The sequence below is a fragment of the Rattus norvegicus genome, chromosome 5 (assembly GCF_036323735.1).
Source record: "Rattus norvegicus strain BN/NHsdMcwi chromosome 5, GRCr8, whole genome shotgun sequence".
Classification (NCBI taxonomy): domain Eukaryota; kingdom Metazoa; phylum Chordata; class Mammalia; order Rodentia; family Muridae; genus Rattus; species Rattus norvegicus.
Window position 1 is genome coordinate 158,766,156 of NC_086023.1, and position 26,693 is coordinate 158,792,848.

General features: G+C 47.6%; 1 protein-coding gene across 1 annotated transcript in view; it reads left to right on the top strand.

Moving 5' to 3' along the window:
* Window positions 1-26,405, top strand: part of Fbxo42 (F-box protein 42) — a 58,396-nt gene extending 31,991 nt beyond the window's left edge. Inside the window, exons 5-10 of the mRNA NM_001395590.1 lie at window positions 15,563-15,716; window positions 16,920-17,030; window positions 19,604-19,700; window positions 20,116-20,172; window positions 21,259-21,375; window positions 21,818-26,405. Coding sequence (NP_001382519.1) covers window positions 15,563-15,716; window positions 16,920-17,030; window positions 19,604-19,700; window positions 20,116-20,172; window positions 21,259-21,375; window positions 21,818-22,933 — 1,652 coding nt within the window. The 3' untranslated portion in view covers window positions 22,934-26,405. The remainder of the gene's footprint in view (window positions 1-15,562; window positions 15,717-16,919; window positions 17,031-19,603; window positions 19,701-20,115; window positions 20,173-21,258; window positions 21,376-21,817) is intronic.
* Window positions 26,406-26,693: the final 288 nt, after the last annotated feature.

Below are 26,693 nucleotides of genomic sequence, written 5' to 3' on the forward strand. Positions count from 1 at the left end.
AATTATAGGTGGTGCACGTCTTCAGTCTCAGCACTTGGGAGGTCAAGGTCAGCCTGGTCTACATAGAGCGTTCTAGGGCCGCCAGGGCTACATAAAGGGGTTCTGTATAAATAAATGAATGAATAAATAAATAAATAAGCAAGCAAGCAAATAAATAGATAGACAGACACGTTTGTGCTTTATTGTCGATATTAGTATTGGAACCTGTCCAGCATCACTGTGGCACTGTGTGAACCATGGTGTGGTTTTCTCAGGTACGTGCACAAGTGTGATTTCTGTTTGGAATGAAGTTGAAGAACAGAACAGAGTCGTGAGAACCATGGTTGACTGACAGGCGCTATTGTCCCAGGCTGAGGTCTCTGAATAACACTTGTTCTTGCCAACTCAGATATTCGGGGAGTGTATGGGGCGTGCCTCTGCTGGTTACTCAGGAGTGTGGGAAGATCTCATAGTAGGTGCATTCCTACCAGTCCCAGGATGGCAGTATTACGCTGGAGAACAGATTCCTTTTCTCCTTTTGATTTAATCTTTTCTTTAAAAGACAACAACAAAAAACAGTTGTTTTTGCACTCGTGAGGCTGTCCTGTCAATTTGAATGTCAGTCATGAGATTGGAGGTGCTGGAGCCATGGAGAAGTTGAGCCCCTGGGGTGTTAGATGCTCCCCTTACATTCATTGGCAGGCTTTCCCCTAACTCTTCTTCACTTGGCTTTTCAAAGATGGAGCTGAGTTTCGGCGCCAAGGAGACTTGTGTTTTTCTTGGGCTCTTGTCATTTACTTAGACCTTGCCTTGCTAATTGGCTTAGGTTGGGTCAGCTTGGCCTTTTAGGAAGGACACTGGTGAGGAGGCAGGGGCTTCACTTCTGGCATGACCTCAGTTCTCAGTGACAGTGACTTACCGTACCTCTCAGAAGTGTGGACTGCATGATCCTGTCTTAAAGGCTGGGAAGCCAGTCATGCTCCCTGTGCTTAAGAACTGCTGCTGTAAGGCTGTGGCCAGAGGCTTAGCTCTTCTTCCACAGATCTCAGCAGACAGAGCAGGAGCACACAGGCAGGGTTATTGGAGCACTCTGGGGGTGGGCGGGTGGGGGTTTGTGCAGGGCTATGTGAAAAGTTGAAAGCATGGCTAAATGCTGCCGATTTAGGGTTCAGGATTTTATGCTGACTAAGGACTCCTTTTTTAGTTCCTTTGTTCCCTATACGTGTAAAGAAGCATTGATTAATAAGTGTTTGAAGTCACAAATTCTTTTTTTCTTTTTTTTTTCCTTTTCTTTTTTTCAGAGCTGGGAACCGAACCCAGGGCCTTGCGCTTGCTAGGCAAGCGCTCTACCACTGAGCTAAATCCCCATCCCCCACAAATTCTTTTTTAAAAATAACATTTATATGCATTTTGCCTATGCGCATGGATGTGAACCATGCGCTTGCTTGTTGGATCCACTAGAACTGGGGTTACAGATGGTTGTAAGCCACTGTGTGGACACTGGAGTTGAACCCCAGTCTTCTGCAAGAGCAACAAGCGCTGTTAACTGCTGAGCTATCTCTTAGCCCCTGGAGCTACGGTTTGTAAAATGTAGAACATTGAGGTTGGAGAGATGGCTCAGTGGTTAGAGCATTGCTGCTTTTTCAGAGACCCAGCACGTACAAGGTGGCTCACGGCTGTCTATAACTCCAGTCCCATACGATCCAACACCCTCTCCTGGCTTCCACAGGCACTAGACACATACATGCACAGGCCTACCTGCAGACAGAACACTGATATACATTAAATAAATAATCACTTTGAAAATGTTGCACCCGGTAGCCACTATACCTGGCATTAGGTCGAGGCACCATTTCTAAGCACCCTTCATTGTCCCAGTCTCAGTGCTGGTTCAGCTGTGCCGTGTACCCTCCCTACACACCTTGCTAATCTGCCGTGGGTATTGTTCCCTTCTTTGCAAATGGAGCTCTGGGCTGGGGACCTTCACAACTTCCTTTAAGAAACACATGAAACTTTATTCTTTTTAGTAAATCACTAAGTTTTGTTGTCATAAAATTTATTTTATTTCCAGTTGCATGGGGAGGGTTTGTGCTTATGGGCACCAGCGCTTGCAGAGTGCAGAAGAAGTGGTCAGATCTGCTGAGCTGGAGAGTAGGAAGTTTTGAGCACCCGGCATGGATGTTAAGAACGAACTTAGTCTTCTGCATAAGCAGAATGTGCTGTCTCTCCAGCCTGGTAAACCATTAAGTGTGAAGACGATGCTTTGAAATCCCCATAGTAGCTGGGGTGGTAACTAAGAGTCTACATAGACGATAGTCACTGAGACCGTTCTCTTTAGGTTGGCTGATTGATTGGTCGGTTGGTTGACTGTCTCTTGTATCTCAGGCTGGTCTTGAACTCCTGATCTTCCTGCCTTTGTCATGTGCTAGGACTGTTTGTTTCCTTTTTTTTTTTTTTTTTTTTTTTTGGTTCTTTTTTTCAGAGCTGGGGACCGAACCCAGGGCCTTGTGCTTCCTAGGTAAGCGCTCTACCACTGAGCTAAATCCCCAGCCCTGTTTGTTTCCTTTTTAAAACAAGCTATTGAATGTTTACAGTCATCTTTTATAGAAGTGCCTTAAAAGACTCTAATTGCCATCTCACCCTAACTTTTTAATTAGAGCCTAGTGTCTTTAAAGATTTATTTTATGTATATGAGTACACCATTGCTGTCTTCAGACACACCAGAAGAAGGCATCAGATCTCATTACAGATGGTTGTGGGCCACCATGTGGTTGCTGGGATTTGAACTCAGGACCTCTGGAGGAGCAGTCAGTGCTCCTAACCACTGAGCCATCTCTAGCCCTGAGCCTAGTGTTGTTTCCTGGATATTCGAAAAGAAAGGAAGTAGATCAAAGAGAAGAGGCTGGAGGTTATTACAGTAAGAGCAGTGTGGGGTTGTGGTCTAGAGTCATGGTGTGGAGAGAGGATCTAGTGGATGGCTTTCGGCTGGATCTTTACATGGAAATACATTTGGTGGATTGGATGTAGGAGAGAGGGCCAGCCAAGGCACAGGTTCACAGCTTGTGCAGCTAGATACAAAATAGAACCTGTTTTGAGGGTAGGATACATAGTAAAGAGAAGTGTAGGTTTGGCTCTTTTATGTTATTAATCCCACTAAATCTGAAGCAAGCTTTAATTAAATACGGCCAGGATGATAGATTCTAGCCAGACCCATCCCAGAGTTCCCAGAAAATGACCATGAGCTACTACATTAGCTGGGTACTTGTAAAGGCCACCCACTCTGTCCAATTGGGGGCAAGCATACGTCCTGACATACTTCTGCCTGCCTATGATTAAGTACATCCGGTGCAGTCGGGTCAACCAGACTTGTTTAAGGAAGTGAAACATGTGGTTGTTAAAAGAACAACAGCCTCCAGCATCCCTAGAAGTGTGTGTCTTTGGACAAGTGGCTGCTAGTGATCTGTAGGTGAGAAATGGTGCCAGCTCAGAAAGGTACGAGCAGGTTTAGAGTCAGCTAGAGTGGTCCGCCAGTGGTTTGTAGAGTAGAAGGAGAGTGAGCTGCCAAGAGGCGTGGCATGGGACTGAGAGGGCGGGGAGTGTGTGCATTTGGTCTATTTTGCCTATGTTTGCCCATGTCTCTCTGTGTGTGGGTTGGAGAGTTGCCACTCACGAAGGCCAGGGTGTTAAAGCTGGAGTGACAGGGATAAGCTGCCCGACGTCAGTGCTGAGGATTGAACTCCGATCCTCTTGAAGAACAGTAGGTGCCACTGAGCCTTTTATTTTTTCCTGTTTTTCGAGACAGGATACAGGATTTCTCTGGAACTCACTCTGTACAGCAGACTGACCTTGAACTCATACATCTACCTGCCTCTGCCTCCTGAGTGCTGGGATTAACTACAGGCATGCACTACCACCACCAGGCCATTATTACTTTTTTGAGACAGGGTTTTACTGTGCAACGCTGGCTACCTAGAAATCACCATGTAGACCAGGCTGGCCTTGAACTCATAGAAATCTACTTTCCGAGTGCTGGGATTGAAGATGTGTCCCACCAGCCCATCGAGGCTTAGTTGCAGTTTTATGGCGGTTCATCTTCCAAGTGTGATGGTGAATACTGTGATCCCCATACTTGGGAAGCAGAGGCAGGAGGATCACTGCAAGTTTGAGGCCACCCAGGTCTTCATAGTGAATTCTAGGCCAGCCATCACTATGACTCTATAGCTTGTCTGCATGCCAGGGACAGTGGTCTTCTAGAGGAGGTGACTGATCAGACAGAGTGGGGAATTGTCAAGTGGAGGATTTGAGCACCGGCGGATAGGAGTATGGGTATTCATGCTGACCAGTGGGGACTGGGGCGGACTTTGTACTGATTGTTTTATCACTCATGATCTAGTGGAAGATGAGAGGAGAGGAGTCGTCGGAAGTCATGTGAGTGAACCTAGTCTTTGCCAAGCAGTTCCAGGAAATTAACTGACCTTCTAGAATTGTACAAAGGAGGCACCTTAATTCCTAAAGAAGTTTGTTTGGCTTAGCCTGTGTTTAATTCCCAAAGTATATAAGCTATTCTTTAAATGTGTGTTTCAAAGGACTAACACTTAAACCAGTTTCTCAAATAAATTACCTATGATTCAAAATGAAGCTGACTCCGACACCTAGTTAATAGCAACTGTAAGTCACACTGCCCTTCCCGTTGCTTTAGCTCAAGATAAAGTTATTAAGTTAGCATTTGAGCATTCTGGCTTCAAAACTTCCTAAAGATTACTCCACTCTCGTGCAAAAAAGGAGAGAATTTGAGTTGGTGAAACATGTTTCCTCAGTTAGAAGCAGCTTTAAATACTGTGCTGCTGGAGTCTCTGAATAGTAACGCTGTGGAGCTAACCGGTCATGGCTTAAATAGCCCTGGGGCATCATTTGATTTTCCCACCACTTTCTTCCATAGGATCTTCCAAGGATTTTTGTGAATCCCATCCCAGTTCTGTACCTTCACATGGAGTTCCCAGTCCTGGCTTGTGGGTTCAGAATCTTGTTTTAGAAGAAAGCCCCACATTCTCACGTGTCTTGGGATGTCTTCTGTGTACCTCCTAGCTGCATAGAGAAGTAAGGCAGACTGTATTCCTCGACAGTAGAGTGGCAGACCATCCTCATGTCCACGTAGTCTTTAGTCTAATGCACAGAGTTGTGGATGGGGTGATGGATCTGGGGGGTGGGGTGGTATATGTGTACATGCCAGTGTGAATACACAGAGGTGTGAATACACACACGGAAGCCAGAGGAAGGTATCAGGAGTCCTCTATCACTCTGCCATTGAGACAGGGTCTTTTCCTAAACATGGAGTTTACTTTGGGGGAAGGTGGGCAGGTAGGCTGGCAACCAGTGAACCCCAATAGTCTTCCTGTCTCTACCTCCACAGGACTAGGATTTTAAGTGTCTTAGGACTCTACCCAGGTTGTTACCTGAATCTGGGATAGCAATACAGGTTCTCACACTTGCCACAGTAAGTGTTCCTAACCACTGAGCCACCTCACCACTTCCTGGATCTGCACTTTCAAAAGAGACGAGTGCACCAGCTAGATAGCCCAGCAGTACCAAGATGATGGATCCTCAATACCCAAAAAGTAGAAGGGGACAGCCAGTTCCCGCAGGCCTTCCTCTGACCTCCCGCCAGAGGCGCATGTGCACATGCACATCAGCATAAAGAAAAATAGGTAGAAAACACACTTGTAGGCGAGAGAACCCTCTTCTGGGGTCGTTTTGAATCCACCTAGTCCTAGATCCCTGAGTTATAGACCTCTGCCAGCTGCCATGTGGGTGCTGGGAATGGAGCCCATTCCTCTGGGAGAGCAGGCACTGCTCTAACCACTGGGCTGTCAATGCAGCTCTTAGCCTCATTGCTTTCCCTTTTAATTTAGTTTTGTTTGTGAATGAGAAGACTCGGTTCTACCTTTAGGTTTGTTTTGTTTTGTTTTGTTTTCTTTCTTTTCTTTTTTCTTTTTCTTTTTTGTGGTTACCAAATGCATCCATTACTAATATGTCACTGGCTCCTCCCATCATCATGTGACTCTGAGTCATTTAGTCAAACTCTGGAGTCTTTTACATTTTTTTTTATTTAACATGTCACTTAAACAAGACAGTGTCACTGGAAATAAAGCAGACTCCTCAGCTTTCAGAACTCCCTGTGCAGCACTGCCCCTGTTCATTCTCAGGTATCCGTGGAACTTCCTAACCCCGTCCTGTGCTTTAGGACACAATGAACTTCATTTTGTATGCTGTCTTATGGGTCTCCGGTGCCATCCAGATGTTAACCTTCTATGAACTTGTAGAAATCCATTCTAATTGTGGAAACACAGGTTTTATCCTGAGGTGCTTCTAACTTTCTCAGTGTGCTGGTTTGAATAAGCCTAGCATATTGGAAGACTTGGCTCAGAGTCTGTTGTGGAAAAGCTCACCTGCTCTTGAGAGGAAGATGAGCACTGTGATTGGTCATGTATTGACTTCTGGGTAGGAGACTGCGTCTTCCTTCAGAGCTCAGGTCTCCTGGACCTTGGGAAATCAGATTGAACTTCTCCCTAGAATCTATATTTCAGACAGGTAGAGCCCTAGAACTTTCTCCACCAGTAACTTTATCTCGAGTGTGGTTCTACTCTGTGCCCTCTCAGCCAGCACCTTTGTACTGTGTGTGTTGAGTGCCTTTGTATGGAGTGTGGCTCTACCCCATGTGCTTTTTTTGGGCACCATTGCTATTTTACTACACTTTCTGAAATCTTAAAATGATATTTGATTGGTGTATGTCAGTGACAGTGACATACAAACTGTATTTATGTGAAGAATTATGTATTTATTATCGGTGATGCATGCATTTAATCCCAGCATTCGGGAGGCAGAGGCAGGAGGATCTCTTAGTTCATAGCCCGCCTGGTCTACAGAGTTCCATAACAGCCAGGGCTGCACAGAAAGAAACCTTGTTTCAAAAAACGAAACAAAACAAAAAAGCCCCAAACCCTGCCTTGTGGTGATGCAGACATGAATGCTCCATAGCACATGTATGAGTGGAGAGGAATTTCCGAGTTCTTTCTCCTTCCTCCATGTGGGCTCCAGAGATTGAACCTGGGACAGCGAGTATCTTTGCCATAAGAATTATCCTGCTAGCACCTAAGCATGACTTCTTGAAAACCTCACTCCAAGAGGTTTTGACTCTAACAGTTGTTTACTAGTTAAAGTACCTACGACATCACGTAATCAGGATAGCAGAATGCTTACAGACCACTGCCAGTTTTGACATTAACTATTTAGTTTTGTTTCAGGCAGGGTCTCACTTCATAGACCTGACTGGTCTGGAAGGCACAGATCCGCTTGTCTTTCACAGGAGTGCTGGGTTTAGAGGCATAACTTCACACCTTGCATTTTTATTTTTTATTTTTTTAGATTTATTGGCTTGGTGGGTGGTGGTACTGGAGGAATGGTATCTTAGTTAGGGTTTTATTGTTGTGAAGAGACACCATGACCAAGGCAGCTCTTATAAAGGCAAATAGTTGGTTGTTGGAGGAAGAGTGTCACTGTGGAGATAGGTTTTAAGGTCCTATGGTCAAGAGAGACCCTCCTCCTGGTCCTGTGGAAGATAGTCTCCTTCTAGCTGCCGTAGGATCAAGATGTAGAACCCTCAGCTCCCTCTCCTGCACCATGCCTGCCTGGACGCTGCCATGTTCCCACCATGATAAGAATGGACTGAACCTCTGAACCTGTAAGCCAGCCCCAAGTAAATGTATGTCTGTGCCTCTGTCCCTTCTGCTTCTGTCCTGCATTGGCAGGCGAGCTTGCTCTGTCCTGTTGGGACACAGTGGGAGGAGCTTATGTCCAGGCACCTTTCATGGGGTAGGTCTGACTTGGGTCAGCTCCTGCCTGCCTTCCGCTCGTTGGTGGGCAGTTGAGTCCCAGGCATACAACATATGCTTGTAGCTGGCTCAGAACAGAAGCAGGGGAAATGTGCTTGATTCAAGGACTTCTCCACCGGGGTTGGGGATTTAGCTCAGTAGTAGAGCGCTTGCCTAGCAAGCACAAGGTCCTGGGTTCGGTCCCCAGCTCCAAAAAAAAGAAGAAAAAAGAAAAAAAAAGGACTTCTCCACCATTTATCACCAGCTCTGGCTTCTCCTTACTTTGTTTACAGACACAGTTTATTCTTCTTGGGGTGGCAACTTTGCCTTGTTTTCCTCTGGCCTGATGTAGTCCTGGGGCAGTGTGTGTGTGCCTGTGCTCTCGGGGTTTATGGGGAAGAGCAGAGGGAAGGGAGGAATTCTTCAGACTCTGAGGTTTTTCTAGAACACATGCCTTTGGAAGTGAATAGTATTCTGTGCTGCGGGAGAGAAGGGCAGGACCTACCCCATAGAGAACTGTGTAACCTTTGGTCCTCTGGGGACAGTGAAAAGACCAGCATGGTTCAGGGCTGGTGGGGCTTTCCCATTTCCCCAGGAGGGAAGGCCTGTGACTAGCACATTGTCTTCACTGTGAGGGGAGCTACTTGAAAGGGAGCTGACTGGGACTGCAATTAACATGTTATCAGATGCACCTCTCCTGCCCCAGAAAGAGAGCTTGCAGTGGAGACAAGGAGTCTTCCCTGTTTTTCATGTTGTTAATTTCTAGCTGGTAAACGTCCCCCTGTTCTGCAGTGCCCTTTCATGTGGCTTTGTTGGCATGGAACAGTGCCCATGGAGTTCTTTGTGTTCAGGCTCCTGGCTGGCTTCTCAGAGCAGGTACTAAAGTGTTTGCCACGGGGACATTCCACAAACGACTCGGGGTATTTTTAAAGGCATGGGTGTGGGTGTAAGAGTGAAAATGTGTACCTGTAGTGGGCCGTGGCGCACATGCCTGTGTTCCATCACTGCAGAGCCTGAGGCTAGAGGGCTGAAGCAGTCAGTCTCCCTGGCCCACAAAACCCGTAGGGATCCCATCTCAAAACACCAAGCCACATAGTGAAACTTTTCTGAGACTATATATCTGTATCTGTACCTCTATATCTATCTCTATCTCTGTATGTACCTGTCTGTCTGTCTAGCCCTTCAAGCTCTCAAGTCAGTGACTTCTTACATCAGTTGATGATGTGTCTGCTCTTGTCGAAACTGAGGCATACAATAGAAAGACAGGGAAATTGGAGAGACAGGTTTACACTAAGAAAGCCAGGCATGGTGACACACATACCTTTAATCCAAACACTTGGGAGGCAGAGGCAGGTGGATCTCTGGTTTTTATGCTAGCCTGGTCTACAGAGCAAATCCAAGAGCACCCAGGGCTATATAAAAAGACCCTGTTTAAAAAAATATTAAATATGGGCTGGAGACATGGCTCAGTGGTTAAGAGCACTGACTGCTCTTCCAGAGGTCCTGAGTTCAATTCCCAGCAACCACATGGTGGCCAACAACCATCTGTCGTGGGATCTGATGCCCTCTTCTGGTGTGTCTGAAGACAGCTACAGTGTACTCATATAAATAAATAAAGAGAAATGTTTGGATTTATCAGGTTGTGATTGTGGCTGCTGCCTGCAGGCTGTGTCATGGTCACAGGGAGGCAGCTCTGTCCTACCATGGGAGGGCCCTCTCATCAGTAGACTTCCGTGTGGTAGACTTCAGTGCAGCAGATGTTTCCAGAAGAAGTGGCCCCTCTGTCCAAGTATAGTCTGTTATTGGGAGACACTGAGCAGCTTGTTTCTGCACCGTGTGCCAAGCAAACCCTCTGGTGTAAAATAGGTGACAGATGACAGCTCTCCCTCCAGTGCCCAGACAGACAGAAGTGCTGTGTTGTCCTGTGAACCCCGCATACAGTGCCTACAACAGCCAGAAGAGGGCACCAGAGTCCCTGCGGCTGGAATTACTGGCAGGGTGAGTGCTGGGACCTGAAGTCAGGTTTCCTGGGAGAACAGTGAGCACTCCTAACCTTTACACCATCCTGAACCCCAAAAGGAGAGTGTTTACCCCTGGCTTCAGGGCACTTTAGACCATGCCCTCTTTAAAACACAGCAACATGCAGTTAAGCATATGGGAACCTATAGCTGAACTTTGTTTTGCTTGCTGAGTTTCTTTTGAAATCATTAGCATGCTATTGTGTTCCGTTCTCAGACTTTACCTCTGACGTGTCCCTAATGTCTAGTCTTAGATCAGCTTTCAAAATCATGAACTATTAACAAGTCACATGTGTAGCTGGAAGTCTTTTGTCTAGAAGTCAGTAGTGGGAACAGTCTGGGTTTGCTTTTATTTATCTGGCAGTAGCTATAGATGATGGTGACCAGGGAAATACTTGCATATTAAAAATATTAATTTATTTTAATAACCCTTTAATCAGAATTTTTGTCAAGCAAAACCCATATTGGACTTCTGCCATTATCCAATTATTGAAATGATAGTCACATGCATATAGTTACATGCATAATAAATGCATATAAGGGGGCGTGAATCACTATGAGTTTGTATGGGTTATAAAAGGGATTAACAGCCAGGTATGGTGACGAATGACTTTAATCCCAGCACTTGGGAGGCAGAGGCAGGCAGATCTCTTGAGTCTGAGGCCACCCTGGTCTACAGAGCCAGTTCCTGGACAGCCAGAGTCATTATACAGAGAAACCCTGTGTCTTAGTTAGGGTTTTACTGCTGTGAACAGACACCATGTCTAATATAACTCTTAAAAGGACAACATTTAATTGGGAATGGCTTATGGATTTAGAGGTTCAGTCCATTATCATCAAAGCATGAACATGGCAGCATCTAGGCAGTCACGGTGCAGGAGGAGCTGAGAGGTCTACTTCTTGTTCCTGAGGCAGCCAGGAGAAGACTGGCTTCCAGGCAACTTAAACAAGGGTCTTAAAGCCCGCCCCACGGTGACACACTTCCTCCAACAAGGCCACACCTCCAAATAGCGCCACTCCTTGGACCAAGAATATTCAAACTACCGTTCCCTGTCTTGCAAAACCAAAATCAAAACAAAAAATAAAAATAAAAGGGATTTGTTAGAATGGCTTACATCATAGGGACTGGGTGGCCCACCAGTAGCCATGGAACACTAGAGAAGGACACAGTAACTGCTGTGTCCCCTGAGCCAGATGCCTCAGCAGACTGAATCTGGTGCTGAAGGCTGGAGGACTTCTGGAGACCTTATTGGAAGGTCTGATGTCAGCCGAGGATGGAGGCGGTGGCATCAGAGATAAGGACACTGGCCATCAGCACCAGCTCCTAGGGGCTGGAAGTAGTGTCTGTGCTGCCATGGCCAGCAGGAGGGTAACCCTGACCCGTCCTGACATTTAATCATGACGTGAGGGCATTTCCAGAAAGGGTTATCTGAGAGCAGAAGGCCCTCAGAATGGATGGCACCCTGCAGGGACAGGCCCTGTATATAGAGAAAGCACTTTCACCTGCACTCTGCCTTCCAGACGGACTCCATTCCTGGACCCACAAAATGAAAGGAACCACAGGTATCCTGTGCTCTCAACACAAGTGTGTAACCACCACACACCTGCGTGAATAAGTGGAGAGGAACTGGGTTCTGTTTTTATTTAAATATTAAAACCAAGATAACAAGCGTGTTTGTTGAGACAATGAATGAATTTTGAGAAAGTAGTAGGCTTGTGACATTTGTGAGTTCAACCTACCCCATCAATCAAGTGCCCTTCCGACCTCCCTACAGGCAGGGCAGCGGAGGCATCATCTCAACTGAAGTTCCTCTCCCAGAGGACTCTACCTTGTATGGAGTTCAGTGTTGATTCTTTCATTTGCTCAGGAATCTTACTAATCTCCAGAAATAGAGTCTATTTCTGTTCCTCAGTGTAGATGCTGTAGAGTTTTATCCAGATTACCGAGTTTGTATTGCAGATTGTGTTTTGAAGGGCTGGGGAGAGTTCAGTAGTTGACAGCACACACTGCTCTTGCTGTTCCCAGTTCAGTTCCCAGCATCCATGTAGGCAGACCACAGTGCTTCATGGGGATCTGATGCCTCTGGTTGCACTCATGTGCACACATCCATGTGGACACACGCACACACACGTGCACACATGGGCATGCCCACACTTACATAAATACTAAGATCAGTTTAATAAATAAATAAAAGTAAGAATTGCTCTTTGGATTGTCCCATTGTGTGGCTGTTGGGGAGACCTAGTGGCGATGAGCTTCAGTTTCCACATTGACTGCAAACCCTATCACCAGGTCTCGGATGAAACCCGCGTGCTAGTCTAGAGGGTCCAAGTCACTGAGTCATGCTGCAGTCTTTTAGCCTTTTCTTTTAACTCTTTATTGATTCTTTGTGGATTTCACATCATTCACCCTGATCCTCGTCTTCTCCTCATTCCTCCCTCCGTAGCCCTCATCCACCTATGCAGTCTTTCCCCCAAAAGAAAACAAAAATATAGCTGTGGAAGCTGCAGTATGTGATGGTGTGTCACACAGGAAACTGTAACCTGAGTTTTTCAAAACCTATTTTTTTTAAAGATTTATTTATTATATATGAGTACACTGTAGCTGTCTTCACACACACCAGAAGAGGGCATCAGATCTCATTACAGATGGTTGTGAGCCACCATGTGGTTGCTGGGATTTGAACTTAGGACCTGTGGAAGAGCAGTCAGCGCTCTTAACCATTGAGCCATCTCTCCAGCCCTCAAAACCCTTTTTTTTTTTTTTTTTTTTTTTTTTCTTTTTTGGTTCTTTTTTTTCGGAGCTGGGGACCGAACCCAGGGCCTTGTGCTTCCTAGGTAAGCGCTCTACCACTGAGCTAAATCCCCAGCCCCTCAAAACCTATTTTTAATGAAAGTTCTTAAACTCTTTAACCTTCCTTGTAGCCCCCACACACCAGAGATAGTGGAAAAGAAAGAATATGGGGGAAGTGGACCTGTTTAGAAAAGTTCTTTGGAGCAGCTCCAGTCTGTATTATCTGGAAATCGGCAGTTCAGTTCACAGGTCACCAGTGGCAGCTGGATCCACTTGCAAACACTTCACAGACACACCAGCAGTCCAGTTCAGTAGAGTTGGGACCGCAAACACAAATCAGCAGCAGTGGCACTGCCCAGCAGAGACTGCCAGGTCCACAGCCAGGTCTCAGCCTTGGCTTGAGTCAGCAGGAAGGACCCAGAGGGACACCAGGACAAGTTCTCAGCTGTGGCTCTCTCAGGGAAGCAAAGATCAGCGAAGACTTGAGACCCACAAGCATTGCACAGCTAGCTGTACCAGCAGGCCAAGTCTGTCTCTATGGAGTCTGTCACTCTCCAAACATCAGGTGTCCTCCAAGGGTCTCATCTCCGCACGTGCATCTGTCTCAGCTGACATCACTGTGCCAGTCAGCCCAGGTCCACAGAAGTGGCAAGAAACTGCAGCACACCACCAGAAGTTTTTTTGGAGCATTTCTCTCTATGGAGCCCTGACAAATGGAGCTCAACTACTCATGTAAGGTGGACCAATACATGGTGTTGTAAGCAAAGAATCTTCATCACGTGTCCTTTCACGTGCTTGATTTAACAGAACACCCTCTCTCCTGTGTCTGCTTTAGCAAAACGTTCCTTCACAAGTCTGCCTTAGCCATTTCACATCTGTGCCCACTTCAGGAAACACTCCTTCACATGTTTGTCCCAGCAAAACACCATCCAACCGACTTTCCAAAGAACCTTTAAGTAAGTTCCCACTTCAGTACCCTTTTATCTACATCTTTTCTTGCAGATGATGGCTGCAGTGAGCCATTGGTCTGTGAGGCCTCTGGCTTCTGCTCCCTGTCAGTACTGGAACTCCTCTCTGATAGCCTGTTGTTGTGCTGTCGTTGTCCTGGCTGTGAAGATCTTCATCCAGCACTGCCCAGCTTAGAGGTGGGGCCAGCCCACCCCTGCCGCTGCCCAAATGAGGTGGGGTAGGACCGGGGCTCCTGCTTAGCTCTCTTTTCTTGTGTGAGACAGGGGTTCTTTGTGTGGCTAGCTGTCCTGGAGCTAGATCTGTAGGCCAGGCGGGCCTTGAACTCTGAGATCCTTGTTCCTCTGCAGCTCCAGTGCTAGGATTAAAGGCAGATACCACCACCACCTGGCCTTTATGTTTTTTCCCTTTAAAGATAGGATCTCACTGTATAGCCTGGCCTGTTAGACATTTTATTTGTGGGGTTTGTTTGTTGGTTTCTTTCATTTTACCCATAAGTTCCAAGTGAGTTGCAAGGGTATGAAACTTTGTTTTGTATTTCACAGAATGAGTCATTTTGGAGTACAATAACTCTGAACTAGATCATTAAAATACAATGAATTGTTAGATTTCTCTAGTTGAGCTAAGCAGCCTTCCCTAGGGAAGGGAAATTATTCAACGAGAAGCAGTTACGGACTGAAAACAGATTGTGGGCTGGGGATATGTCTTAGTTGGTGTGCTGTGTGTCAAAGGGAACCCTGGGTACCTTCCCCAGCAGCCCATAGACTAGGCATGGTCAATTGCACCTGTCAGAAGTTCAGTGTCATACTTAGCTACATAGCAACTCTGAGAACATCCTGGGCCACATGAGACCCTTTCTTAATAGTGTAAAAGAAAAAATTGCTGAACGATGTTTGCTCATACCTTTGCTCCCAGTACTCGGGAGGCAGAGGCAAGCGGATCTCTGAGTTTGAGGCCAGCCAGGGCTACACAAAGAAACCCTGTCTTAAAAAAACAAAAACAAAAACATAATAAATTTAAAATTTTCTTTTATGCGCTTGAGTGTTTTGCTGGCACGTGTATCTGTGTTCCATATGTGTGCCTGATGCCCATGGAGTCCAGAAGAGGGCATCAGGTCCCCTGAAACTGGAGTTACATGTTGTGACCTGCCATGTCATTTCTGGAAATTGAACCCTGGTCCTCTTATCTGCCTGGTAGTTTTGTTTTTTAATATTCCAGTATTTTCTGACCCATAGATATTGGGACAGATTACTTTGACCACACTAACAATGAGATACCAGTAGGGGTTGGGGGCGATAATAATGCTCATATCAAAACAAAAAACTCTGGAAAGGTATGTCTGTCTATGAGAGATGTGTCATCTCAACACGAGCCATTTCTTTCTTTGCTTTTTCTTTTAGATAGGGCATCATGGAGCCCATGCTGGTCTCAAACTCGGTGTGGAGTTGAGACTGCCCTTAGACTAAGTTATGACAGGGTTGTATCTCACTGAACCTGTTGTAAGTTGAAAGTAACTCAGTATACCTCCCAGACACCGCAGCACAGCCACACAGATGGTTTGTAGTGCTCACCATTCTTTCTGTGACCGTGAGACTTGAGGTGAGGTTCCTCTATTACCCAACATTCTCACTAGCCTATAAAAGATCCCACTAACTGTGGGCCATTGTAGCTCCATATGTAAGGTGAGCCAAGGTAAGTTGGGACCTTTTGAGATGGGCATCCTTGCACTGCACTTTCCCGAGAAAACTGAGTACCTCTCTGTGCTGGGTATGAAGATGTATGAGTCAGTAATGGGTCCCATAGACCTGAAAACTGAGCTTTTCCCCCTTACCCTTCTGCTGGGTGACAGACATTGATTGCCCCCTTCTCATCCTTTCAAGGAAAGGTGATCTGTGGGTATGCTCCTCAGTCTAACCCGTGCTGTTGCTTTCTCCTAGGGTCCTATCCTTCCCCCAAAGCTGGGGCCACTCTGGTCGTGTACAAGGACTTGCTAGTGCTATTTGGTGGCTGGACAAGGCCAAGTCCCTATCCCTTACACCAACCAGAGAGATTCTTTGATGAAATTCACACATACTCACCATCTAAAAACTGGTAAGCCCCACAGATAACCTGTTCTGTGTCTGGAAGAAATGGCTTCATTGTATTGTATTTTAGTTATTTTGGGTGTGTGTGAAGGGCAGAGACTATCTGCAGCCATTTCTCTCTTCTAACCTTGTGAATCCTAGAGATCACGTTCAGGCTCGGGGACAAGGGCCTTAGCCCACCAGGCTGTCTTGCTTCCCCCCAAATGGGCTTTAAATCAGTGGATTCTTTATCTCTGTGTCAAGAACCTCTCGGAGGGGCTGGAGAGGTGGCTAAGAATGCTTCTGGTCTTACAGAGGACCAAAGCTTACTTCCCAGTACTCTGCTCCAAAGGATCTAACACACACATACACACACACACACACACACACACACACACACACACACACACCCCAGGAGGAGGAGGGGAGGAGGAAGAAGAGGAGGAGGGGAGAAGCTCTGGTGGGAGAAGGAGGAGGAGGAGGAGGAGAGGAGGAGCTCTGGTTGGAGAAGGAGGCTCCAGCTTCTGCAGCTCTCCTCTGGGAACACAGGAGCACGATGCTGCCACAGTTTCAGGCTGTTTCTCAGACATGTCTGTCTTTTTTTGTTTTTGTTTAGTTTCGTTTTTTTGAGAGAGGTCTCTCAACATTTCCTTGACTGTCCTAGAACTCACTGCAGACCCAGCTGCCCTCAGATTCACAGAGGTCCTCCTTCCTCTGCCTCCTGAGTTTGTTTTGTTTTGCCTGCATGTGTCTGTGTGAGGGTATCAGGTACCCTGGGATGCAGTTACAGACAGTTGTGAGTCACCATGTGGGTGATGGGAAATGAACCCAGGTCTTCTCTGGAAGAGCAGCCAGCCAGTGCTCTTGACTGCTGAGCCATCTCTCCAGGCCCTAGACATGTCTGTCCTAATGACAGTAACCATCAGTCAGATAAAATGACAGAACGTCCTCAGCAAACCAGGCTGAGGGAGCCACCAAGGCAAATCTTATCCTATGATGGTCTTCAACTCTTCCTTACCTGTTTGTGGCCACATTGTGATCTTGACGTGGATGTAACTTGGAGAAGGAAGCTCGTGGGAAAGTTGTGAATACCCTGTGCTTTGCCCCCAGCCTTGTCCTGTCCGTGTCAGCTGGGAGGGTGGCAGACTGTGTCCCTAGTGGCTCACACCTTACACATTGAAGATGGAGCAGGCGGTTCTGACTTCTGCTTCCTTCCCCTGCTTTCCATTAGGTGGAACTGCATTGTCACCACACACGGGCCTCCTCCTATGGCTGGCCATTCCTCCTGTGTGATAGGTGACAAAATGATTGTCTTCGGTGGCTCCTTAGGATCCCGGCAGATGTAAGTATTTCCAACTTGCTTCATGCTAACCAGAAGGTAGAGACTCCTGTTCATAACAGGGCAGAAAGGTGAAGAAGGCACAGGCCTGACACAGTTCTCCTGAGCCCATCACTTACCTCACCCCAGCATTAGTTCTTCAGTCCCCCCATCCGTGTCAGTGGCTAAAATATTTGCTCCATAAGCTCAGCATTAAGACTTTCTTTTTTCGGGGCTGGGGATTTAGCTCAGTGGTAGAGTGCTTACCTAGGAAGCGCCAGGCCCTGGGTTCGGTCCCCAGCTCCGAAAAAAAAAGAACCAAAAAAAAAAAAAAAAGACTTTCTTTTTTCATTTCTATTTATTTAATGTATGAGTGCTGCATATGCATCTGTAGGCCAGAAGAGGGCACTGGATCCCATTACAGATGGCTGTGAGCCACCATGTGGTGCTGGGAATTGAACTCAGGACCTCTGGAAGGGCAGCCAGTGCTCTTAACCACTGAGCCATCTCTTCAGCCACAAGAATTTCTTTCTGTTTAAAACAGTGGGATCAAGTTCTTGTGAAGGCTCTTTCTTGTTCTGTGCCTATAGAAGGCCATCTTTCAAGAAGCAGGATGTTTCATTGCCCAGCTCAGACCCTTCAGAAGAAGGGAAAAGGTATATTCACAGGATGGGTAGAAATTGTAGACTCTCCAAATGGGATAGGAGATTGGGAAAGTGGATTAGAAAGAGGAAACTAGGGCTGGAGAGATGGCTCAGTGGTTGAGAGCACTGGCTACTCTTCCAGAGGTCCTGAGTTCAATTCCCAGCAACCACATGGTGGCTCACAGCCATCTGTAATGGGATCTGATGTCCTCTTCTGGTGTGTCTGAAGACAGCGACAGTGTACTCATATAAATAAAATAAATATTAAAAAAAAAAAAAAAAAAGAGGAAACTATCAGGTAGGCTGTTCCCCAGCCACCGCCTTCTGTATCACTGCCTGTCCTGTGTTAGAGTCAGGACAGCAAGTCCATCTGTATCATTGGCATGAATGGGTGCCACAGGAGTGTCCTGTATGCCCTGAATATAGTGGGAGGTTGACGATCTATCAAGAAAATCATTGTAGCTGGTCATGGTGGCACACCCCTTTAATCCCAGCACCCTGGAGGCAGAGGCAGGTGGATCTCTGTGAGTTCAAGGCCAGTCAGGGTTACATAAAGAAAGCCTGTCTCAAAGGAAAAAAAAGAAAGTAATAAGTGAGTTGTTGCAGACCCAGGCTTGCCCTGTGACAGGACCCACCAGCTTCGTTTAAAATAGTTATGGAGGAGTTGAGGGCCATTCTCGGCTATGTAGCAAGTTTGAGGCCAGCCTGGGGTATATGAGAATCTGTTTTTTTGTTTTTGTTTTTTTAAAGCAAAGCAATACAAAAACAAAAATGTAAATTAAATATAAAATATTTATGGAGAAAAACAAGAGGAACTGCGCTGTAGAGAGAGGGGGCTTAGGGTTTAAATTTAAGAGTATGTGCGTGCTTGCTTTGCTTTGCTTCGCTAGTGCTCCCGTGCGCGCGCGCTCTCTCTCTCTCTCTCTCTCTCTCTCTCTCTCTCTCTCTCTCTCTCTCTCACGGGACAGCCATGCCAAGGTCACCCTGCCCCTTTCCTTGCAGGGGGAGTTGGTGTTTTGACACAGGGTCTCTGACCAGCCTGGGATTTATGTAGACCAGGCTAGTGACAAATTCACTGTGATCCTCCTGCCTCTGCCTGGGACTGTTGGAGTGTGACACCATGCCCATCGCCCATCGCTGCTACCTTGTGGAGATAGCAGCTGGTTCCTGATGAGCCTGCAGCTTTATTGGCCTCTGTGAAGTACTCTTTGTCCTCATCAACAGAGCCTTTTAAGCTCTTGCACAATGAAAGATGCCTTCAGAGCTATTTTTCTTTCTTGTGGTTTTGGTTTTAGAAGGCCATCACTTGACCAGGAGCCGCCTCCTACTGCCACTGACAGACTTGTTCTTTGGATCCAAAGTGTGGCTGTGCTCAGCTCAGACTTTATGGCCACAGAGAAACAAAAGTTGAAAGGTGTCAGGACATTCAGTGCTGACTGTGTACTGAGAAGCCATTGTAATAGAACTGCCCCCTCTAGTGCCTGCCCTCTCCCCACCCCTCCGTTTTTTTGTGGGGAGTTTTTTTGGTTTGGTTTGGTTTGGTTTGGTTTGGTTTTGCAGAGACAGGGTTTCTCTGTGTAGCCTTACTGCCCTGGAACTTTCTGTACACCACACTGGCCTTTTACTCAGAGATCCTCCTGCCTCTGCCTCTGCACACTGGAATCAAAGGTGTGTGCTACCATGCCTGCTTTCTGTCAGTTCTGTAGAACAGCAGCATAAGAGAGGACACAAAGGTACAGAAAACAAAGTTTCTTATTTAGGCTGCAGAGGTCTTTCTTCTTCTGAAGGCCCTGAACTCTGAGGAAACCGTCTCTGAAGACTCCTCCAGCCCAGACAGGCTGTATGTGTGAAAATGGTGGAAGTCTACCAGCTGGGCACAGGCCAGAAACTCTCAGCCAGAACTGTGCTCTCTCGAACTCACAACTTCCTTCTGACTGTGTTCTTACCTCACAGGAGCAATGAAGTCTGGGTCCTTGACCTGGAGCAGTGGGCGTGGTCCAAGCCGAACATCTCTGGCCCCAGCCCTCACCCCCGAGGTGGCCAGTCTCAGGTGCTAAAGAGTTTAACTATTGAGCAAGCACTGTAGTATCTTTGTGGAGTGTGTACTGAGTGAGGTGAGGTCCCTGTGCAGTGAGCCAGAGAGAGAGAGAGAGAGAGAGAGAGAGAGAGTGTGTGTGTGTGTGTGTGTGTACAGTTTCTATTGTGCTGTGTTACCTACAGTGGCCTCTGGGGGTTTTAGTAAGAGAATTCTGCATTTCTGTGGTTAGCATACTTGCATGGATACTTTTTCAAGGAAGAAGGTGTCCTAGGGTCGTGAGTTCAAAGGGATGGAAGGAAGTACATGAGTTGAGTAGAGACTGCAGCTGGGATACTCACTTGGGAGCTGGGCCTGATGTTGTGTACGTCGTGGGAAGTCAGGATCCTGGGTCTCTGTAGATTTATTTTAACTTTGTTTGTCTCCCCAGATTGTTATAGATGATGCAACCATCCTGATCCTTGGTGGCTGTGGCGGTCCCAACGCTGTGAGTATTGCAGTGCTGCTTGGTCGAGCTGTTAAGTCTGGAAGTGTGCTTGTCCTGCTTGCTCAGTCAGGCAGAATCCTCCTACACCATGCTGGCTTTGAATAGACAGCTTTTATATTTTCTGCCTTCTTCTCCATCTTTTTTTTTTTTTTTTTTTTTTTTTTTTTTTTTTTTTTTTTTTTTTGGAGGGGGGTGTTGAGAAGTTCTTAAGAGGGCTGGAGAGATGGCTCAGCGGTTAAGAGCACTGACTGCTTTTTCAGAGGTCCTGAGTTCAAATCCCAGCAAACACATGGTGGCTCACAACCATCTGAAATGAGATTCAATGGCTCTTCTGGTGTGCCTGAAGTGTCTACAGTGTACTCACATACATAAAATAAATAAATCTAAAAATAAAATAAAATAAAGGAAGAGAAATATTTAAGAAACATTGGTTTATTAAATATTCATTTCTCAGTTCTTTCTATTCCTGTTTTTTCTTTAAGCTCTAAGGTTTTCCAATATGATTTGTTTGGGGAGGGGGACAGTGGAATAACAACTCTCTCTCTCTCTCTTTCTCACACACACACACACACACCGCAGTTGCAGTTGGCACAAGGGTCACAAGAACAGTTCCATAGGCCAGGGCAGTCAGCAGCCATGAATGAATGAATGGAGGCAGAAGTCATAGCTGAATGAGCACCTGAGGGTTAGGATGTCCACCCTGCCAAGCCCACACGCACACTTTATACCAGGCACCACAGCCTTAAGACAGTGGTTCTGTCACATGATAGATGGATGGATGGGTGAGTGGATGGATGGATGGATGGGTGAATTGATGCATGCATGGGTAGGAGGATGAATGGATGGGTGGTTGGTGAATGGGTAGATGGATGGATGGGTGAATAGATCGATGGGTGGGTGGGTGGCTGAGTGGATGGGGGGAAGGGTGGCTAAGTAGATGGGTGGCTGAGTGGATGGGTGGGTGGGTGGCTGAGTGGATGGGTGGGTGGGTGGATGGGTGTAAAGCAGTTGTGAGCGAGAGACAGTAGTTGTGTGTGCTGGAGCATGTGCCTACCCCAAGTTCTGTTCTTGGTCCTTCTCTCACAGCTGTTCAAAGATGCCTGGCTGCTGCACATGCACCCGGGTCCCTGGGCCTGGCAGCCACTTAAGGTAGAAAACGAAGACCATGGTGCCCCGGAACTATGGTGTCATCCAGCCTGCCGGGTAAGTAGGGAATGAGCAGCCAGCAGGAAAGGCCCTAAACTACAAAACTGAATTAATTTGTTAAACTTCAGGAGAAATCTTTACAGAAGTAGCAAAAGAGTTTGGAGTCACATACTCTGTTAGTATTTCCCACGTCCACGAGCTGCTTGGTAGGAGAACATCATTTTACTTTCTAGCTTTAAGGATCTATTTGTCTGCGGCCTGCTCCCCAAGGTCCCTCAAACATATGCCCCTGCTCCACAGCCATAACTGATAACCTCACACTTAGCAACAGCCATTCTCGTCTACCTGCCTTCCTAGCCACCATGACTGTTACTTTCCTCTCCATGGAGCAGGCCTGCAACACCTGCCGGTTCCCAGTGGCTGTGTTAGGAAGTCTGACAGTTGCATGAAAGATCAGAGCTAAGGGCAGGGCTGTGAGCACGAGTCCTTTCTCTTCCAGGTGGGACAGTGTGTGGTGGTCTTCAGCCAGGCGCCCAGCGGGAGAGCGCCCCTCAGCCCCAGTTTGAACTCTCGCCCATCACCTATCAGTGCCACTCCTCCAGCCCTGGTTCCTGAGACCCGAGAGTACCGCTCCCAGTCCCCAGTGAGGAGTATGGATGAAGCTCCTTGTGTTAATGGCCGCTGGGGAACACTGAGGCCCAGGGCTCAAAGGCAGACTCCCTCAGGTTCCCGGGAAGGGAGCCTCTCCCCAGCCAGAGGAGATGGCTCTCCCATCCTCAATGGTGGAAATTTGTCTCCAGGGACAGCAGCTGTCGGGGGTGCTTCCTTAGACAGCCCTGTGCAGGTGGTATCTCCAAGCACTCCATCTGCCTCTGACGGGTATGACCTAAAAGTAGGGCTTTCTCTAGTCCCCCGGCGAGGGTCTTTACCAGATCAGAAGGACCTGAGGTTAAGCTCTATTGATGTGAATTGGGACCTGAAGTCTGCATCCACTAGCAGTCGTGTGGACAGTACAGACAGCAGGACAGTTGCGGGGAGTGTAAGACACCCTCCTGAACAGACCAATGGTGTTCACACCCCACCGCATGTGGCCAGTGCCCTTGCCGGGGCTGTATCTCCTGGTGCCCTGCGTCGGAGTTTGGAAGCCATCAAAGCAATGTCATCCAAAGGCCCCTCAGCCTCAGCAGCACTAAGTCCTCCTCTTGGGTCTTCTCCAAGCTCCCCTGGGAGTCAGAGTCTGAGCAGTGGAGAAACAGTACCCATCCCCCGCCCAGGACCAGCCCAAGGAGATGGTCATTCCTTACCCCCCATTGCTCGCCGCCTGGGCCACCACCCTCCACAGTCCCTCAATGTTGGCAAGCCCTTGTACCAGAGTATGAACTGCAAACCCATGCAGATGTATGTGCTGGACATTAAAGACACCAAGGAGAAGGGCCGGGTCAAGTGGAAAGTATTTACTAGCAGTTCTGTGGTTGGACCTCCTGAAACCAGCCTGCACACAGTGGTACAGGGCCGAGGAGAGCTCATCATATTTGGAGGGCTCATGGACAAGAAGCAGAATGTGAAGTACTATCCAAAAACCAACGCCTTGTACTTTGTGCGAGCAAAGAGATAATGTGTTCAACACCCCTTCCCTTTCTGTGTCTTTTAATTTGGAATTTTGCAGTGTGCAAACATTTGGACTGAGACTTGGGAAAACAACATGACTCCCACAAACCAAAACTCCAATTCCATGCCTAACTTGCTCCAGGCTGGGATTAAATCCCCACTAAGGAAAAGATTATATATATACAGATATATTATATAGCCAACACTGTTTACAAATAAAGGCGAGATCTTCCTCCTGGTTCAGATCAGCTGTTTCAGTCTTAGTGGAGGCAATGCTGGCCTTTTCTACTCTGCTGGTAACTAGAGCAGGAAGTAAGGGGACAGACAGCAGTAACTTCCCACAAGAAGCTGAAGAGCCCCTGTGATCTTTCCATGGCCTTCTCGGAGCCAGAAACCATGGCCTCGACAGGACACCAAGGAAGAGGCTTCAGATGCTGTAGGATCAGAGTCAGGACCCGTGATGGCTCTGGAGAAGCACCCTGTGCCTGGTCCCTTCTGCCCTCTGTGATCCAGAGAAGTCGCCCAACAAGAAACACTTTCCCACGTGCTGGAGTCGTGCTGAAACAATGTGCATAGAGCCGCCATCCCTCCGTCTGCCTCCTGCCTGTCCATGGTCTTTTTGGGTCCTTTCTATGTGTCTCAGCAAACACTCAGTGTCTGATTAGGGGATTTTCTGACAATCGTGTTTGGTTGCAAGTTGCCAAACCATACTTGTTTTCCTTTTAGAACTGGGTCCTGAGAGGTCTGTCCTGTCTGTAGGCTGCTCCCTGTCCTTCTGTGGTTTGGTTTGGGATGTTTTGTTGAATTTTTTTTGTTCTATTTGGGGCATTTGGCCTTTTTTTGTTTGCTCGTTTAAAGCACCAGAACTTTCTCACTTCTTCCTCTCTGACAAAGCTCCAGTGTCCACAGAATTCAGACATTTTAGAGCCTTCCTGGCACCCTCAGGGCCCGTTGGGATCGACCCACGCAGTGTGCTGGTCTACATCTGTGACCCTAGCACTCAGGGCAGAGGCGGGATGGTTTCAGGTTTAGGAAGCCTGGATAATGATGAGACTCTCAACAAAACAAAGTAAAATTAAGATGCCAGGATCATTTTAACAAAATCTGTGAAGCATCAAAAGACACCTTTTATTTTTTTCCAAGGCAGATCTCACTACGTACCTCACAGATCCTCCTGCCTCTGCCTGTCACTTGTGATACCACCCTGTGTGCTGTGCTGTTGACAAGTGACTGGCCTGAGTATCATGTCCTTGACGTTGGAGATACACACTGACCCGGGGGTAGCTCCGTCCTTCATGTCGTCTTGTCCCTGTGTCCCCCAAACCAGGACAGTGGTTTGTTTGTTTTGTTGTTGTTTTTTATAGAGAAAGCTATAAATTAGTGGTCTCTAAGCCACAGCCTGGACACAGGAAAAATCAAAGTAAGATTATTTCAAATGACAATGCAACTCTGGTTTTGGTGGTTTCTCATCAGTGGGTAAAGGATTTTTATTTTGCCTTTAAAACAGAACTTGAAACAACAACAGCAGCAGCAGCAGCATCACCCCACCCCCGGCAGCATCTCCCAGGCACAGGGCTGCTGCAGCTTGGCCTAGCTCATGGCCAGCACTCCACCTATCCGACCGACAGACAAGTGTGTCAGTCTGCTCCCAGCTGTTAGCTTTGCTCTAGTGATCTTGGCAAGAGCACACGCGCGCGCACACACACACACACACACACACGCACGCACGCCCCAGTCTCGAAGCCCCAGAAAGGGCTGGCTCTAGAGGAGGGGTATGCACTCTGGAGCTGCTCCCAGGGGATCACCCCCCGTGCCTACTTCCTGCGTGCCCCACCACTCCAGCTCCCTGCTCTGTTGCTGCCGCCAGTCCTTTGGCCGAGACTGTTCGATCTGTGGGGTCTTGACTCAAGAGATGAGGCCAGCACATAAGCAGCCTAGCATTCATTGCTGAACCCTCTTTGTGGTGTTTGCGTGTGGATGGCGCCTGTGGACTTGGTCTCTACTTAAACATCAACTATGAGGACACCTGAAAATTCAGAATCTCTACTTTGTAGTCTTTCTCTTTCCCTGTGGCCTTCCTAAGCTGGTTGTCAACTGTTGATTCTTCGACTTTTCCCAAGTAGACAGGCAGGAAAAATAGTAGGCGATGGGAAGCGATGGGTTCCTCTGCACTCTGGGGTCCTGGGGCACTGCTGAGAGCAAGGGGTCTCCAGTCCCTCCCGAGAAAACAGATCAAGTCTCGCTTGCACCCAGCCCTGTGGGACTTGGTGGTCCCTGAGCCCTGTAGATGTTGCTGTGGGAAGCAGCTCAGCAGTGGAGATGGTGGTCTCCTCAGCCTCATGAGGCTGAGCGTTTACTACGACTTCCAGTATCTCAGCAGAGCTCAGCATCCCCACACCACCATCAGTTCAGATTTAACCACGACCCTTTTGACACGATACCAATTTTGTCTTAAAATTCACCAAGAGACATGAGACAAAATATTTTGTTTGAACCCTCAGGAGCACCTAAAGAAAATATTTATCAGTATTTAAGTATTTAAAATACATCTTGTTTCTACTTGAAGCTTTAACCCTTTCCATTCCTGCAAGTGTGCCTTTGAGAGCCCTCGGTCATATTAACGTCAGCCATTTTGTTGGCCTCCTGTGAGAGTTCTGGACGCTGCTCTGCTCCTGAAAGAGCTTCCTGTTCATGCATGCCACACTGTGCAGCAGAGAACATTCGTTTTCACTCCTGTTTCTGCCTTTCTTCCTTGCCTGGGATGAGGACTCCGCCATCCCTGCCTTCTGATTTTAATGTTTGAGCTCTGGCCAGCACTGAAACCATCAACTGTGGAGGAGTGGTCTTGGCACTCCCTGAGGAGAGGAGAGGGCAGGGCAGGGCAGGGCAGCACTGCAGGAGGCTCAACTTGGAAAGACAGGAAGCTGCTGCGGTGGAGCAAGGGGACCCTCCCTTCATTTGTCTTAAGTTCCTTCTGCTTTGCTTTCTCCCTTCCCCTTCAGTCTGTCCATCTGTCTGTCCTTGTCCTCATGGTGACTCTGGCATGGGTGATGCACTCTGTTTGCATTATCTGTGGTCTCACCAGCACAGACGACAGCGGGGAGGATCTGAAGGAGTCCAGGGTGAGGAAGCCTGGCCTCAGAGACAGCTCTGCTGTCGTCTGCAGGTGGCCTCTTGCTGCCCCCATCCTTGGGAATGAAAGCCAACCTCTGGCTCCACTCTGCTCGCTCTGCCCCCTCCTACCAACCAGGGCTCCCGTCAGCGTGCACCCACCGTGCCCTGGCAAAGCTGGTGCTGTGAGTGATGTTTCCCATACAACCAGGGGTGCCGGCGGCGGCGCACTCCAATAGTCATTTTAGGCACATCACAGTGTAGGAATGAAAATGGATTCCATGGATATTTAAATCTGTCAGTTTCATTTTGTTAATGTTTTCCCCGATGACTTTTTAGCAATTTAACAAATAAAACAACAGACTGAATTGTCTTAACTGTTCTATTAGTACAGGAAAGAAGAGGGGGGGATCCCTGGGGTGGAGGGCAGTGGGAGGAAAGAGGGTGGTCAACAAGGTGGTTTGCTGAGTGGGAGTGCTGTCCCTGTCCTCACCTTGCCTGAAGGACTTTACATTGCAGATCCTCAGTCTCACCCTGAGGTGGAAACCCAAGGGAGGTGAGAGTTGTAGAGAGGGCCAGGACAGCCTTTGCACCGTAACTGACCTGAGCAGGGGTGAGGACGGGCAGATAGGATTTAGATACCCTGGGTGTAGGGC